The 12,829-nt window shown below is 46.5% G+C and overlaps 1 protein-coding gene across 2 annotated transcripts in view; it reads right to left on the reverse strand.

Moving 5' to 3' along the window:
- Positions 1-12,829, reverse strand: part of WASF2 (WASP family member 2) — a 79,869-nt gene that overhangs the window by 7,866 nt on the left and 59,174 nt on the right. For both annotated transcript variants that reach the window (XM_040979668.1, XM_040979667.1), the window contains 5 exons: positions 6,254-6,388; positions 5,585-5,738; positions 3,356-3,473; positions 2,222-2,346; positions 24-182 (listed from right to left, as the gene is read on the reverse strand). In XM_040979668.1, coding sequence (XP_040835602.1) covers positions 24-182; positions 2,222-2,346; positions 3,356-3,473; positions 5,585-5,738; positions 6,254-6,388 — 691 coding nt within the window. The remainder of the gene's footprint in view (positions 1-23; positions 183-2,221; positions 2,347-3,355; positions 3,474-5,584; positions 5,739-6,253; positions 6,389-12,829) is intronic.

Raw genomic sequence — 12,829 nt, forward strand, 5'->3', positions numbered from 1 at the left:
GGATGAAAAGGAACCACAATTACCTGAATTCTGCTGGTGGGGGCGGCAAGTTGTCCTCAGAGAAGGAAGGCGAAGGAGAAGAGGTGGAGTCAGCCTGTGGTGGTGGTGGTGGATAGCTGCCTGCATCCATGTTTTCAACCGAGCCCACACGTCCATTCTGGTACACCAAGGTGGGTGAGTACCTGGAGAGAAACCCAGTGCCAAGCTTGTCATTCACAGGCCCAAGGGAAGTATTTTTTTTTTCTTCTTAACAGATACCACATAAATATGTCTGATACAAAAATCATTAGGAAGAAATAAAATAAGAATGCACTATTTTCTCCTATACTGAATTTTGCTGTAGGACTAGGTATCCTGCGGTCAAGTATCGCCCAGATATTTCTGCCACACTGTCTGCAGTAATGGGATTCAACCCAGATTATCAAACATGTTTCTCTTCTCCAGGACTGGCCTTTTTCAAACTCAGTTCTTTTAAATTCTCTCCTGAATGTTAGATGTAGCTTATATCCCGAATGTTAGGTGCAGTTATAACTGAATCCCAAGTCTACCTTGTGGCAAAGGGTGAACACCAAACACATGACTAGCACGCAGCCTGAGTTTGAGGTTGGTAAGTCTCTGGAGTGCTCAAAGGCCAAAGAGGCATGTGATTGCAAAATCAAGCCCAGGATGAAGGCAAGTTGTTGCGTGGTAGTAAACGTGGTCTCTCTGCCAGGTCTCTTATCAAAGAAAATGAGCTGCAGATTAAAGCAGGGTGCCTGCTAGGGCTTGCCTCCTGAAAACTTGTCCCTCAGAGCCTTGAGTGAAGTGCTCTCCTCTCAGCGAACACCAATAAACCTCCCATTCCAGGTGCTGGCCAGAAAGCACAGCCTGCTCTGCTCCATCTCATCATCTCTGTGCCATCACTGGGTCCTAAAAGAGCTCCTCTAGAACAGACATGGGGAACCAGGCTTGGAGAGAGCAGACTGAGTCGAATGACACTCTGATGTGGAAAATCCCAAGGCTTTGGCGATGTGGGCTTGGCACATCTCTTTATAGGCTTACCAGCAGGCATGTCCACATAGACTAGCCATGAGGCCAAACCATCTTTCCCAACCCCATTCCACAGACACACAAAATACACATAAGGGTTGGTGTTCTGAAAATGCAAGCTCCTGACCTCAGGGTCACTGAGCCGACTGCAAGTGCCTGTCCCAGCAGGATGGGACCACAGCACAAAATGGCTCCTTTGAGTGGGAAGTGAGGTAATGCAGGTCCCCTTAGGGTTGATTCTCCTGTAGAGGAAAAGGTTCATTTTTCTTCTCCCCATGTTCATCACTCTTTAAAACATCTCTTAATCCAGAAAGAACAAGTGTCAGAAGTGTCAAGATTTTTTAAAAGTCAAGATTTTCATGGTAGAGTTATTCCTAAAAGCAAGAACACAGTTCTTTCCTTTTATCATTCCTGGACACCTGGCACTGGCTGGCATGGTTTTCTGACAGTCAGGATGCCACATATTTAGAGGGAAAACCAAGGCGACATTCAGGCCAGGCAGTCGTGGTGACTTGGCTTTGAATATCACACAGGTCAGACACAGGGATAGGCATCAAACCAAGCTTTAAAACCATGTTCTGCCTTCAAGTTTCCAGCATGATTTGGTATTAGGAAATGGGGTCAAATTGACATCGCCTGTTTCTCTACAGAGATATATAGCCTCAATACTGGCCCGGGAGCCTTTCCCACACTGTCTCCGAGGTCTGCATTCAGTCCTTGCCCAGCTTCTCTCTCAAGACCGACAAAGGCTGGCTGAAGAGTTGCTCTGGTGATGTGCACAATTTCACTTCCTGGCTGTGTCCTCTCTCCCGGGCAATGCCCAGCTTGCAGGCACGACCTTCAGCTCAGGGCTCTGGAGGCAAAGGGCTCCCAAGAGCTCTGAGCTTCGCTCTGCAGTCCTTGCTCTGAGACCCTCAGCCACACCAGGGGCTGGCAGAGGAAGGGCACTAGAAGCCACGGAGCTGTTTCAGACCACTCCACTCACCTCATTTAAATTGCTGAGTGTCCTGATTTATTTAGCAAATTTTAATCATCGGATGGATGTGCTTTAAAGTAGCTGATTAATAGTGGTATTGATTTAAGCTACACAGCTAGACTTCAGGGGCTGTGAAAGGCATCGTGCCAGAGCTGTTAGACAGTTGTCCCCAACCCCTTTAAAAAATGTCACTGAGAACACAAAAGTATCACTTACCCTGAACCCTTTTCTTTGGATTCCACAAATTCTTGTCCCATCTTCAGTTTCTCCCATTCTTCTTTACGGGTCTTGATTTTACGTGGGTTTACATTCCCTCGGTTTGGGTTATCTTTCTTTTCTTTCTATAATGAAAATGAATAGAAAAGCCTCTGCTAAACATTTTCCAAAGTTGTTCATTAAATTCCACCCATCTTCACAGTCGTGGAACCCCAGAGCTGATCTGCCTAGGTAGCATACAAGGTACCTGGAGAATTTATAGAATGACTGGGTTTGGAGTGACCCAGAGGCCATCTAACCCAAATTACCTCCTGGGCAAAATATTTGCTCAGTCACATACTCAAACACCTCTAGCTCTGGCAACCCACCACTTCTCTGCATAACTCATTCAAGTTTTAAACAGCTCTAATTGTTTGGAAGTTAGGAAGCAGCTGTTTGTCATTTGCTCATCCATACAAGTCTGTCAAGAGATGAGAAGTAATGACAGGTACAGATATCTGGGACAGATACAAGGAAATAGTTAAAAAAAAAAAAAACGGTGAGGAAATTTTCAGTGTGTATCACTGCACTAGCCTCTGGCGCTCTCCTGGGCCTCCTGGCAGCCATGCTAATGGGATTGTGAGGTCGTAACTGACAGGTCACACACACACCATTAGGAGTCCAAGCAGAGAGGGGCATCTCCCAAACCCAGGTACCTCCCCTCCCCTTGGCCCCGCCCAGCCAGCAGGGAAGGTATTAAACTGCTCCTGTTGCTAATCAAACACTAGAGAAGTAGTACTCATCTCGGAGAAATGAGCTGCACAACTGGCAGGGAGAGGACAAGCCTCACTCATGTGTCCAGCAGAGTCAGGTGCAAATTGCAAGAGAAATAAATGGTGGGTAGAAACGCCAATTTCTAAAACTCAGCCTGAATATACTCAATTGTTAATAGTGCTAAGGGGAACAAACACATTTTTGGTATGATTTACACTTTCATCTTGGTGGTGCTTGGTGTGGACACATTTTTTTCAGAGTTTTACCTGGCATCCAAGCCAGCAGCCACCCGGAATTACTTCACATAAGGCTGCCTTCCTTTTTATCCCCCTCCACAACCATGCCTACTGATGTGCAGAACAGAGGCCCCTCTCCCCTCACCCTATGCTTTCTCTTCTCTTTCATGATATCCTTGGTGTCCTGCAGCATCTTCTCCTTCCAAAGATCAAAGAAGTACGAAGGGTTGGTGTAGAATTTGAGTGCCTCTTTCCCATCATCCCTAGGATAGAAATGAAGACAAGCAGCTGTCAGTGGACAGATGAGCTCCCAACCACATCCAATATTCCAAACACCTGCCAGTTAGCAGTTGTTACACCAAGGACTCAAGGAGTCATTCGAATCGATCACTTATTTCCTTTCCCATACCACACTCAGATGCCCCTGAATGGGAGGATCTCTCTCCTCATTTGGCTTTTTAAGAACCTTAGCCTTACTTTCAATTCCTGGTGGAGGGATTTGCATGGTCAGGGCAAGAGCAGACTACAACAGCAGGAATTCTGATGATTTCTACACATTTGCATGACCACAGACATCTCCCGGAAGCTATCTGGAGGGCCTGACACAGATGAGGGATTTCTACCACTAGTTTCCCTTCCCCTCCCCACTCCCCAGGACTCTAGGAAAGGCAGGGGCTTTCTCTCACCTGAAACCTGGGCATACTTAGGCAGGCTCGGATGTGTACACATGCAGATGCATTTCTGATATATAAAACTGTTCATGTGGGCATCGCTGTTACTCCTCTGCACACCCAGATAACTACAGCACCCACCTTCTTGTTCCCTTCCAGAACAGCTCAGCATCCACACCCCCCAACCACAAGGGGGCTCTGGTGAGAACAGATGGCCAGTTGTTCTGGGACCCCAAGGCTTAATCATCATCTTTTAGTAGCTGCGAAAGTAGTGCACAGTACACCAAGTGTCGCTCAACCATCCTGGCTGGAATCCCACAGTCTGGCTAGGATAGGCCCCTCCCACTGCTAGGAAAGCATGGGCTTATGGGGAACATTTATTTTAGTATTATTCTGAAATAAAAATAATTGGAAGGGCTTTCCAACCCCATCACAATATACAGAAAGTATTTCCCAACTGCAGTGATTTTACATTAACTCTTGCTCTGAATGAGATACACCACCACTTGCTTGCTTTTGTTAGTCCAACTCCAGATTATTGAGAGGAGATGGTAATTCTGGTATTGTATTTATGAAGGAAAATGCCATTAACAGACAGAATTCTCTAAATGTCACTCATCTATCCCATCCTGCCACACAAGTACTTGACCGTGCTCCCTGACAGATCGGCTGTGTGATCTCTCCTGACTCACACCCCTGCCTAAAACAACTGGACTGAACGACAGAGGCTGCGGAGTCCAAGCTCCACTCTGCTCTGCTGGCTGGTGCCTAGGGAAGTGCAGGGTAAACACAATCTCACACAGCAAAGAAAAAGCGAGATGCCACTAACTCCCTCTGGATCTATGTTGGGAGAAGCTGCCGGGTCCCTAAATCAGGTTGGCATCCTTGAATTTCACAGGGGTGCACCCACTTGTGCTTGGCAGTACAGCCATGTCTGATAGCAGACATCTGCCTCCAGCGATCAATAATTACTTTTTACCTGTTCCAAAGACACTTATGGATGGCAAGATAAATATGCACCCCTCTGCGGTGTTTATTTGTTTTTTCAGCATGACAACACTACCAAACCACCAGAGGGAAGGGACTTTTGGTTGTCTATAAGGCACCCTCTTCTTTCAAGTCCAGTCACAGCAAAGTAGGTCCTTTCAGAACAAAATGTCAAAAGGATGTTCAAAACACAGTGAACTAACGACACTCCTCTGGAAGAATGCCAGTTACTCCTTAAGCTTTGGAAGGCCCCTCTGGGCCCAGAGCAGCCAGTCCATGAGGCAAGCCTGACTAACACGCCCCAACATCTGGTAACCTAGTGGTTTCCAAGCAAATGGGGGCCTCACTAGCATGCTGCCCCTGGGATCCATGCTGTAGGACCGCCTTATAACAAAGTCCTGTTGGTTCTGTAATAACTAAATACCTTGGATGGAATCCAAGCTGGACCTGGCTTATACCAAATTAAACTCTATAGGACGCAGTGCTACAGCAAACTTTTGGTATACATGATATGCACTATGAATTTCAGAAGCCAAACAATACTAAGTGACAAGTGTTTACAGGGTAAACTCTAGCTTCTGTTGCCACAAGCCACCTTGGGATAGAGAATACGCTTTGTGATACAATCTTCTGATGTAAACAACGTCTTCAGATAAAAGAGTCTAGAGTTGTTTTTGGTACAGGCTGGAAAAGGGAAGGAGCTAGCCAGCCATTACCTGTACGGAGTGAGATTGTTGAGAGGGGGAGGAGTATCACAGGTATTGTATGTTTCTAAGACCGGCACTGGGAGGGAGTTTCGGTCAAAAAGCTTCTGGTCTTGAACAGTAGAGCTTCGGAAGGCCTTTCGGGAGTTGATTCCTTGCAGCGACACTGGGAGAAGAGGCAAGGCATTAGAAAATGGACGGCAGGCTGAGCAAACACTGAGTCACATCAGTCGGAGAGGCCTCAGCTGCTGCATTTCTCGGCTGCGGCTGTCTGCAGCCAGGTTTTTTTTTTTTTTCCCTTCCCCTCTGGGGAAGCCCCACAAGGCTGTCAGCAGCCCAGCCATTTCAAGACTGAACAAAATGAGGGAACACAAAGGTTTACTATGTGGCCAGATAGAGCAGGCCTCTCCTTAAGAGGAAGGAATCTTCCAAGTACTTTTATGGTAGCAAAATACAATTGAGAAAGGAAAGTTGAGCGCCAGGAAACTGGGGGTTTTGGGGAAAGGGAGCATGTGGGGTGAGGTAGAGTTAAAAGGTGTCTTTACACCTCCCAGGCGTGTGTCATTTCAAAGCAGAACTCCATAGGTCTCTGTGATTCCCCCCTTGCTTTTTTACAAATGGGGGAACATTTCTCAGGAACTGCTCAGTAGAGCCTGCAAATGCTGAGCTCAGCTTCCTTACCTTCTTCTTCCTTGGGATCCAGCTGAGTGACTTTAACTTGTAGTCGGTCGACCCGCTCGGCAAGGGAGCTTACCCGAGAAGCAAAGGTTTTCGCCTGAGTGAAGAGCTCTCCAAAAATGTCCTCTGCATATTTACCTGCAAAGAACAAAGGAACCAAGTCACCAGTGCACAGAAGGGACAGAAATGGTCAGGCACGAACCACCCTACTCCCACCCCTCTACCCCCGCTAGGATATTCTGCGCCACAAGCAGATGCTTGCTCTGAGAGATGAAGACACTCTCCAGAGCCTGGGCCATCTGCATATGTTCTGTAGAGAGTACAGCCTTCTTGGCCAACTCTGAACAGTCACGAAACTCAAAACAGGCTGAATAAAGCTGAAAGGTGTAATGCAAAAAAAATTAACGCTGGATATTTGCTCATAGCACTCAGCCTCTGGTTTATGCAAAAGCACCTTGTAAAATGGTTCTGAAAAACACACGGGAAGTTAAGAGGACCTTCTAGGTAACTGCTATTAACATGATAAAGAACTGTCTTCTGCAATGGGACTATAAAAGTACAAGGGACAACTCTCAGGAGTCATGGTATCTTCCAGGGCGCCTGAATTTACCAACAAGCCACACGCAGATATGTGTAACTTCTCTGAAGGGGTGAAAGGTTACTTTTTTATGTTTTATAAACTACAACTTTCAAAGTTTTTGCTCTAGGTTACAACCCTTCAAATCTACATCTCAGGGAACAAATGAAAAGCTCACATTTTAAGCCCTCCCTGCAAAACAACATACCAGCCATCTCTTTCCACAATGTCTTAGAAACTGTCTTTTAGAAAAAAAAGAGTTCTGTGCTTTCAACTCTAGAATGCAAGCAGAACTTGCAGCCAAAGAAACCTAACAGCAATCTGACACAACCTCCATACTGTCATTCCAAGCCACGAGGCATACTCTTCCTGGGAATGAAAGGCAGTGCATAAGAATAAAGATGCCAACCAGCTTCTGGCTTGAAAGGTAAAGGTGGGCAGAAACAACCCAGCCTAACCAAAACCTAACTTTTTGGAGACCGACTTTGGCAAGCTCTCAATTTTAGCTTATAAACTACATTTAGGTTCAGTCTATATCCGAGGAGCAAGGTGTCTCCTGAGAAGTCAGAGCAGAACCTGCAGGTGGCTGCAGTTCCACCCCGCCCCCCACCCCAGGACAACCTGGAGAGGAAGGATAAGGCCAGTCAACTGCATGGTTTGGTTTGCTAGGAAATGGACGTCAAGAAGGAGTTCCTAATCAAGGAAGGGGCAAGCCTCTGCACCCTGAAGGGTTTTGTGAGGGAACAACTATGGGAGGGGAGGGGAGCACCTCAGCTCAGAGGTCTCACGCTGGAGCCTCACCTCCATTCCGCAGCTTGGAGAGCCAACCTGAGCCCTGTCCAGGATAGCCCAAGTTTCTCTAAACCACAAAGTATCATGCTCATCTTCACTGGATTCATGCTCATCCAGGCTAAACTAGAGAAAGGTATGTGTGGGAAGAAAAAAAAAAAAAAACAGATTCCAAAATATATATCTATTCCCAAGAAAAAGAAAATTGACCCTGAGGTCACCAAGAGTAGCAGGGTTTCCCAATCCTTCGTGAAGGGAACATTGGTAGTGGGAGTTGTGGAGGTTAGCATGGTGGTTTTCCAGATAAAATCTTCTATTTATTTGAAAAGTAGAGTTGGGGAGGGAGAGAGAGAGAGAGAGAGAGAGAGAGAGAGAGAGAGAGAGAAAGAGAGAGAGAGAGAGAGAGATCTTTTCCTGTCTCTCTCCATCCATCCATCCATCCAGATGGATCATCCATTTGCTGGCTCCCCAATGGCCCCTATAGCCAGGGCTGGGCTAAGCAGAAGCCAAGATCGAGGAGCTCCTTCCAGGCCTCCCATGTGGGTGGGCAGGGGCCCAAGGACTTGGGTCAATTTCCCCTGCTCTCCCAGGCACAGTGGCAGGAAGACCACTAGTGGAACAGCTGGGACTTGAACTGGCACTTATGTAGGATGCTGCCATTGCATGCAGCAACTAAATTGATTGAATCACAATTCCAGCCCACCAGATAAAAATAAAAAGGGGAACCTTGAGATGTCTTATGGAAGAGGGAAGGAGGAGTGAGGTGGTTTGAAGGCTTCCCCCTGCCATATCACCTCATGCAGACTCAGAATGACACTATAAGACATGAAAGGAGCAGCGGACTTCATATTAGCAAATTTGGTGTGAGTCCCAACTATTTAGTTCCATATACTCAGCAAGCCAAAATGTCCAAGCCTCAGTTTCCCCATCTGTAAAGTGTGGACAACTAACCCACCATGTTACAAATGATTTTAAAGACTGTGAATATCTATATTCTTTTTTTAAAAATAGTTTTAAATTTAAAATTTTTATTTGAAAGGCAGAGTTACTGAGAGGAAAGAGACAAAGAAAGAGATCTTCCATCTGCTGGTTCACTACCCAAATGCTTCTGTGCCCAGAGCTGAGTCGATCTAAAGCTAAAAGCCAGGAGCTTTTCCCCAGGTCTCACACACGGATACAGGAGTCCAAGAACTTGAGCTATCCCAGGCTATGAGCAGGGAATTAAATGGTACGTGGAGCAGCCGGGATACAAACTCAAGTGCAATGCTGGTGCTACAGGCCTACTATACCACATCAACAGTTCATATGCTCCCTGTTATGCTCAGAGGAAATTTTCAACACAATTTTAACCAGTTATTTGATAGTCCCTATTCTTCAAGTGCAAAAAATTACTCCAATTCTGAAAAGAGAAGTATGAGACTTGGAAAAAATCAAAGTCCTTGCTAACATTTAAATTCTATTCATTCATACCATATATGAAGACATTCACAACAGGTATTGCATTTTGCACAAGATTCCAGAGTAGTCTTCATTTTTTTTTTCCCTTAGCAGAACTCTTCAAACTAGATGTTACATGAAAGTAAAACTGATTTTTTGAAATGGGGAGTTGCCCCTGTCACAGCCTGAGTGGGAGTCCCAGAGCTCCCTGGCCCACGCAATGGGTGTTCCGGTACAATTTCCAAATGACATTTTTTCCTTGTGGGTGGCCACAGTGCTGCTCAAAAGTGCTAGCTGCACCTGTATTCCTAAGACATGGCAGCCTAGGATGTGAAACGCAGTGTTACAGGACAGAAGGAAAATAAAAATTCTGGATGTACTGTCATGGAGGAAGCTATGGCTGAGGAATTTTTAAGTTTTGTGTTTTATCTATTCCATAATTAGACTTCCACTCCCACACTGAGCACTTCTGGCTAGAGTACAATGCACACAAGGCCAAGGTCAGGGCCTGAAGAACACAGAGCCCATCTCTGCACACTCTGCCAGATGAAATCACAGTCATCTTTCAAGGCCCAGTTCAAATGTAACCTCTTCTGTGAAGGCTTCCTTGACCCTCTCGATCCCCACCTGCACCCTCCCTCCCCACAGAAAGTATTCCTTCCTCTGCTCTATCCTCTGGGCACCAACAGCATGGAACGGGAGAGATACATATGGTGAATTGTTCAACAAACCTTCACTGGTGGGAGGGACCAAACAAGGCAGACAATGGGGTTCAAGGATGAACAGCACATGAGTTCTGCTTCCAAAGACCCTTGGATTTACTTTAAGAGACAGATAATTTGCAACCTCTGATAGTTAATAATAAAAGCCTACAGTGGGAGCTCAGAGGAGCACTTAAGCCAACCTGGGGAGGAGGCCCTGAGCTAAGTCTGAAGGATAAGATATGGGGAGCCAGGCAGACAAGGAAGGCCAGGGTTGTCCAGCCGGGGGCAGGGCAGCAAGAACCCTATGTGGAAGTATGGGGGAGCAAGCCTATCTCAGAATCTTAGTAATTGGTAAATTATTCTTTATTCTCTTCCTTTCTTTCTCTCTTTGTTTTAAATGGCATGGCTGCAAAATGGAGGAAGACAGACTGCAGGAAAGGAGGCTGGCACCCTTTGAGAAGACTTCGTTCAACAGTCTTGTGTTCTTCGAGAAGAAGGTGCTGACTACTTGGCTAAAGAACTTGGATATTCCAGAGGAACAGGTGAAATAAACTGTTAAGCTTTGTATTCCTAGTTTACAAGTGTGTTAAAATCCGAAATTTAACCCAGACTTAACCAATTCAGAATTATAAAAGGAAAAAAGTAAAATTTACATTTTAGGGAGATCATTCTGGAAGGGGTAGAGAGGACAGAACTCAGGTTGGATTAGAGAGGAGGCCAGAGGGAAGCCTGGGCAATAGTTCAGGTGAACGTCAAAGCTCTAAATGAGGGCACTGTTGGCAGAGACTCAAAGCAAGGGACAATGGCAATACACAAGTCTGAGGTTGTTTTGATTTTACTTTTTAAGAATTTATTTTACTTAGAAGAATTAGAGAGAGGGAGGGAAAGAGATATCTTCCATCCACTGTTTTACTCTCCGCATGGCTGCAAGGGTCAGAGCTGTGCCAGCCTGCAGCTGGAACGGGGAGCTTCTTCCGGGCCTCGTATGTGGGTGCAGGTGAAGCTTTAACCTCATACATCATAGGACCAGCTCCCTTTTTTCATTTTTTAAAGATTTATTTTAGACTTAATCATTTTTATTGGAAAGGCAGAGCTTCTGAGAGAAGGAGATACAGAGAGAAAGATTTGCCGCGCACTAGCTCACTCCCCAAGTGGCTACAGTGGCTGGAGCTGAGCTGATCTGAAGCCAGGAGCCTGGAGATTCTTCCAGGTCTCCTACAGATGCAGCATCCCAAGGCTTCGGGCCGTCTTCAACTGTGTTCCCAGGCCACAAGCAGGGAGCTGGATGGGAAGCGGGGCTTCAGGACATCAACCAGCGCACCCATATGGGATCCCGGTGTGTGCAAGGCAAGGACTTTAGCCACTAAGCTACCATGCTGGGCCCAGGGGCTAGAAGATCCTGAGAGAGAAACTTTCATTTTTGCTGCTTTACTCCCCAAGTAGCTGTAACACAGCTGGGGCTAGTCCAGGCTTAAGATCCAGCTCCCTGACAATGTGCCTGGGAAAGCCTAAATGCTCAGGCTCCTGCCATTCTGGATTCTTGGTTTTGGCCCTGGACGTTGGGGTCATTTGGGGAGTAAATTAGCAGATGAAACATCTCTCTTTCTCTGACTCTCTCCTCTCTCTGAACTTTACCTTGCAAGTAAATAAATCGTTAAAACAAAACAAAAAACAACTGTGCTTGCTTGCTTCCTTCAGGCTGTGTGTCTTTAGGCAAGTTATCTTAATTTCCTGAACTTTCATCTCTTCATCTGAAAAATGGGAATACCATCCTCTATCCTCATAGGATTACTGGGATGAACAAGTGCGATAATTTATGCCAAGTTTCTATCAGAACCTGTCCTAACAGACAAAAGACAGATGGGAGTTCCCTTTTCACGCCTTTCTCCCCTTAACTATTATGCATTTCAGAGCTCCTAGAAGGCAGCGATCATTTATTACCCCCTGGATCTTAGCATCCAGTTCACAAAATACACTAGAATGGTGCTACTGGACACACAGAGGGTTAGATAGCCACACAATGTGAGGAAATGTTGTTTCCTGGGGCACAAGCCAACCCCAGCCCTCAAATGAGCTTCCACCAACACTGGTGCAGGCTCATCACAGGTGGGAGGGCCAGCAGTAGCATCCACCCAGCATGTCTTGGAGAAATGCCTGCTAGTGAGGGACGCTCCTGCCGTGTGAGGAGAGAACCAGGAGCTGAACGCATGTTGTCTAGTGGAAGGAGCCTGTGTAAGACTGCCTCCTACCCGCTTGGTCTTCTCGGGGCAACGTGAGTGGGGACGATGATTTCTGCAGCAGTGAGGTGGGGCTCTCGCAGCCCTCGAGTGCTTCCTTGTCAGCTGCGCTGCTGTCAGTGTTCCTTTGTGTGCAGCAGGCACTGGCAGGGCTTCGCTTCTTTGTGACGCTCATCCAGGTTTCCCTAAGCCCTGGATCAACCAAGATGGTCCCTGAGCTGGGTGAGGGCTTTGGAATCTCAGACTCCATCTATCACTGGGCCGCAGAGCAGTGTCTCCTCAGGCTCCTGGTGAAAGCCAGGGCCTATGACTATCTGGGGGGAATGCAGGCTTTCTTTACATTCCACTGCCTTCACTAAGGGCAGTGATGCGACAGGAGGGGTGAGTGTCTGACATAATTCACACCAAGATGCCTTCGCTAAGGTAGATCACGACACTGGATTCTGACAGAGGTTCTTATGGGAGCTGGAGTGGCACGAGACAAGTGCAGAGACAATCCATGCAGCTGCCCTTCTCAGAGATCTCCGCTTCAAGCAAACAAAGTCAGCTCGATTCAGAATGAAATCCAAACCACATGCATGCACCCCACCCAAGGCAGCTCATTCATTCTTGCCAATTAAAAAAAAAAAAAAAAAAAAAAAAAAGCACAGTTGAGCTGGCTTTTCTTCCGTCAGCTCCAAAACAGACTGGGCTAACCCCCATCTTCCTCCTAGAAAAGAATGGTTCCAACTACTATTTGTGTCACTGTGTGTTCAGGCAGCTTGCAAAACTCCCAATACCCTTGAGACTGTGGAAGTAATTTGTACCCTGAACTTGGACCTGGGGGCTTGCAGCA

Source organism: Ochotona curzoniae, unplaced genomic scaffold (genome assembly GCF_017591425.1).
Source record: "Ochotona curzoniae isolate NIBS_2020 unplaced genomic scaffold, NIBS_Ocur_1.0 contig_3255, whole genome shotgun sequence".
NCBI lineage: Eukaryota > Metazoa > Chordata > Mammalia > Lagomorpha > Ochotonidae > Ochotona > Ochotona curzoniae.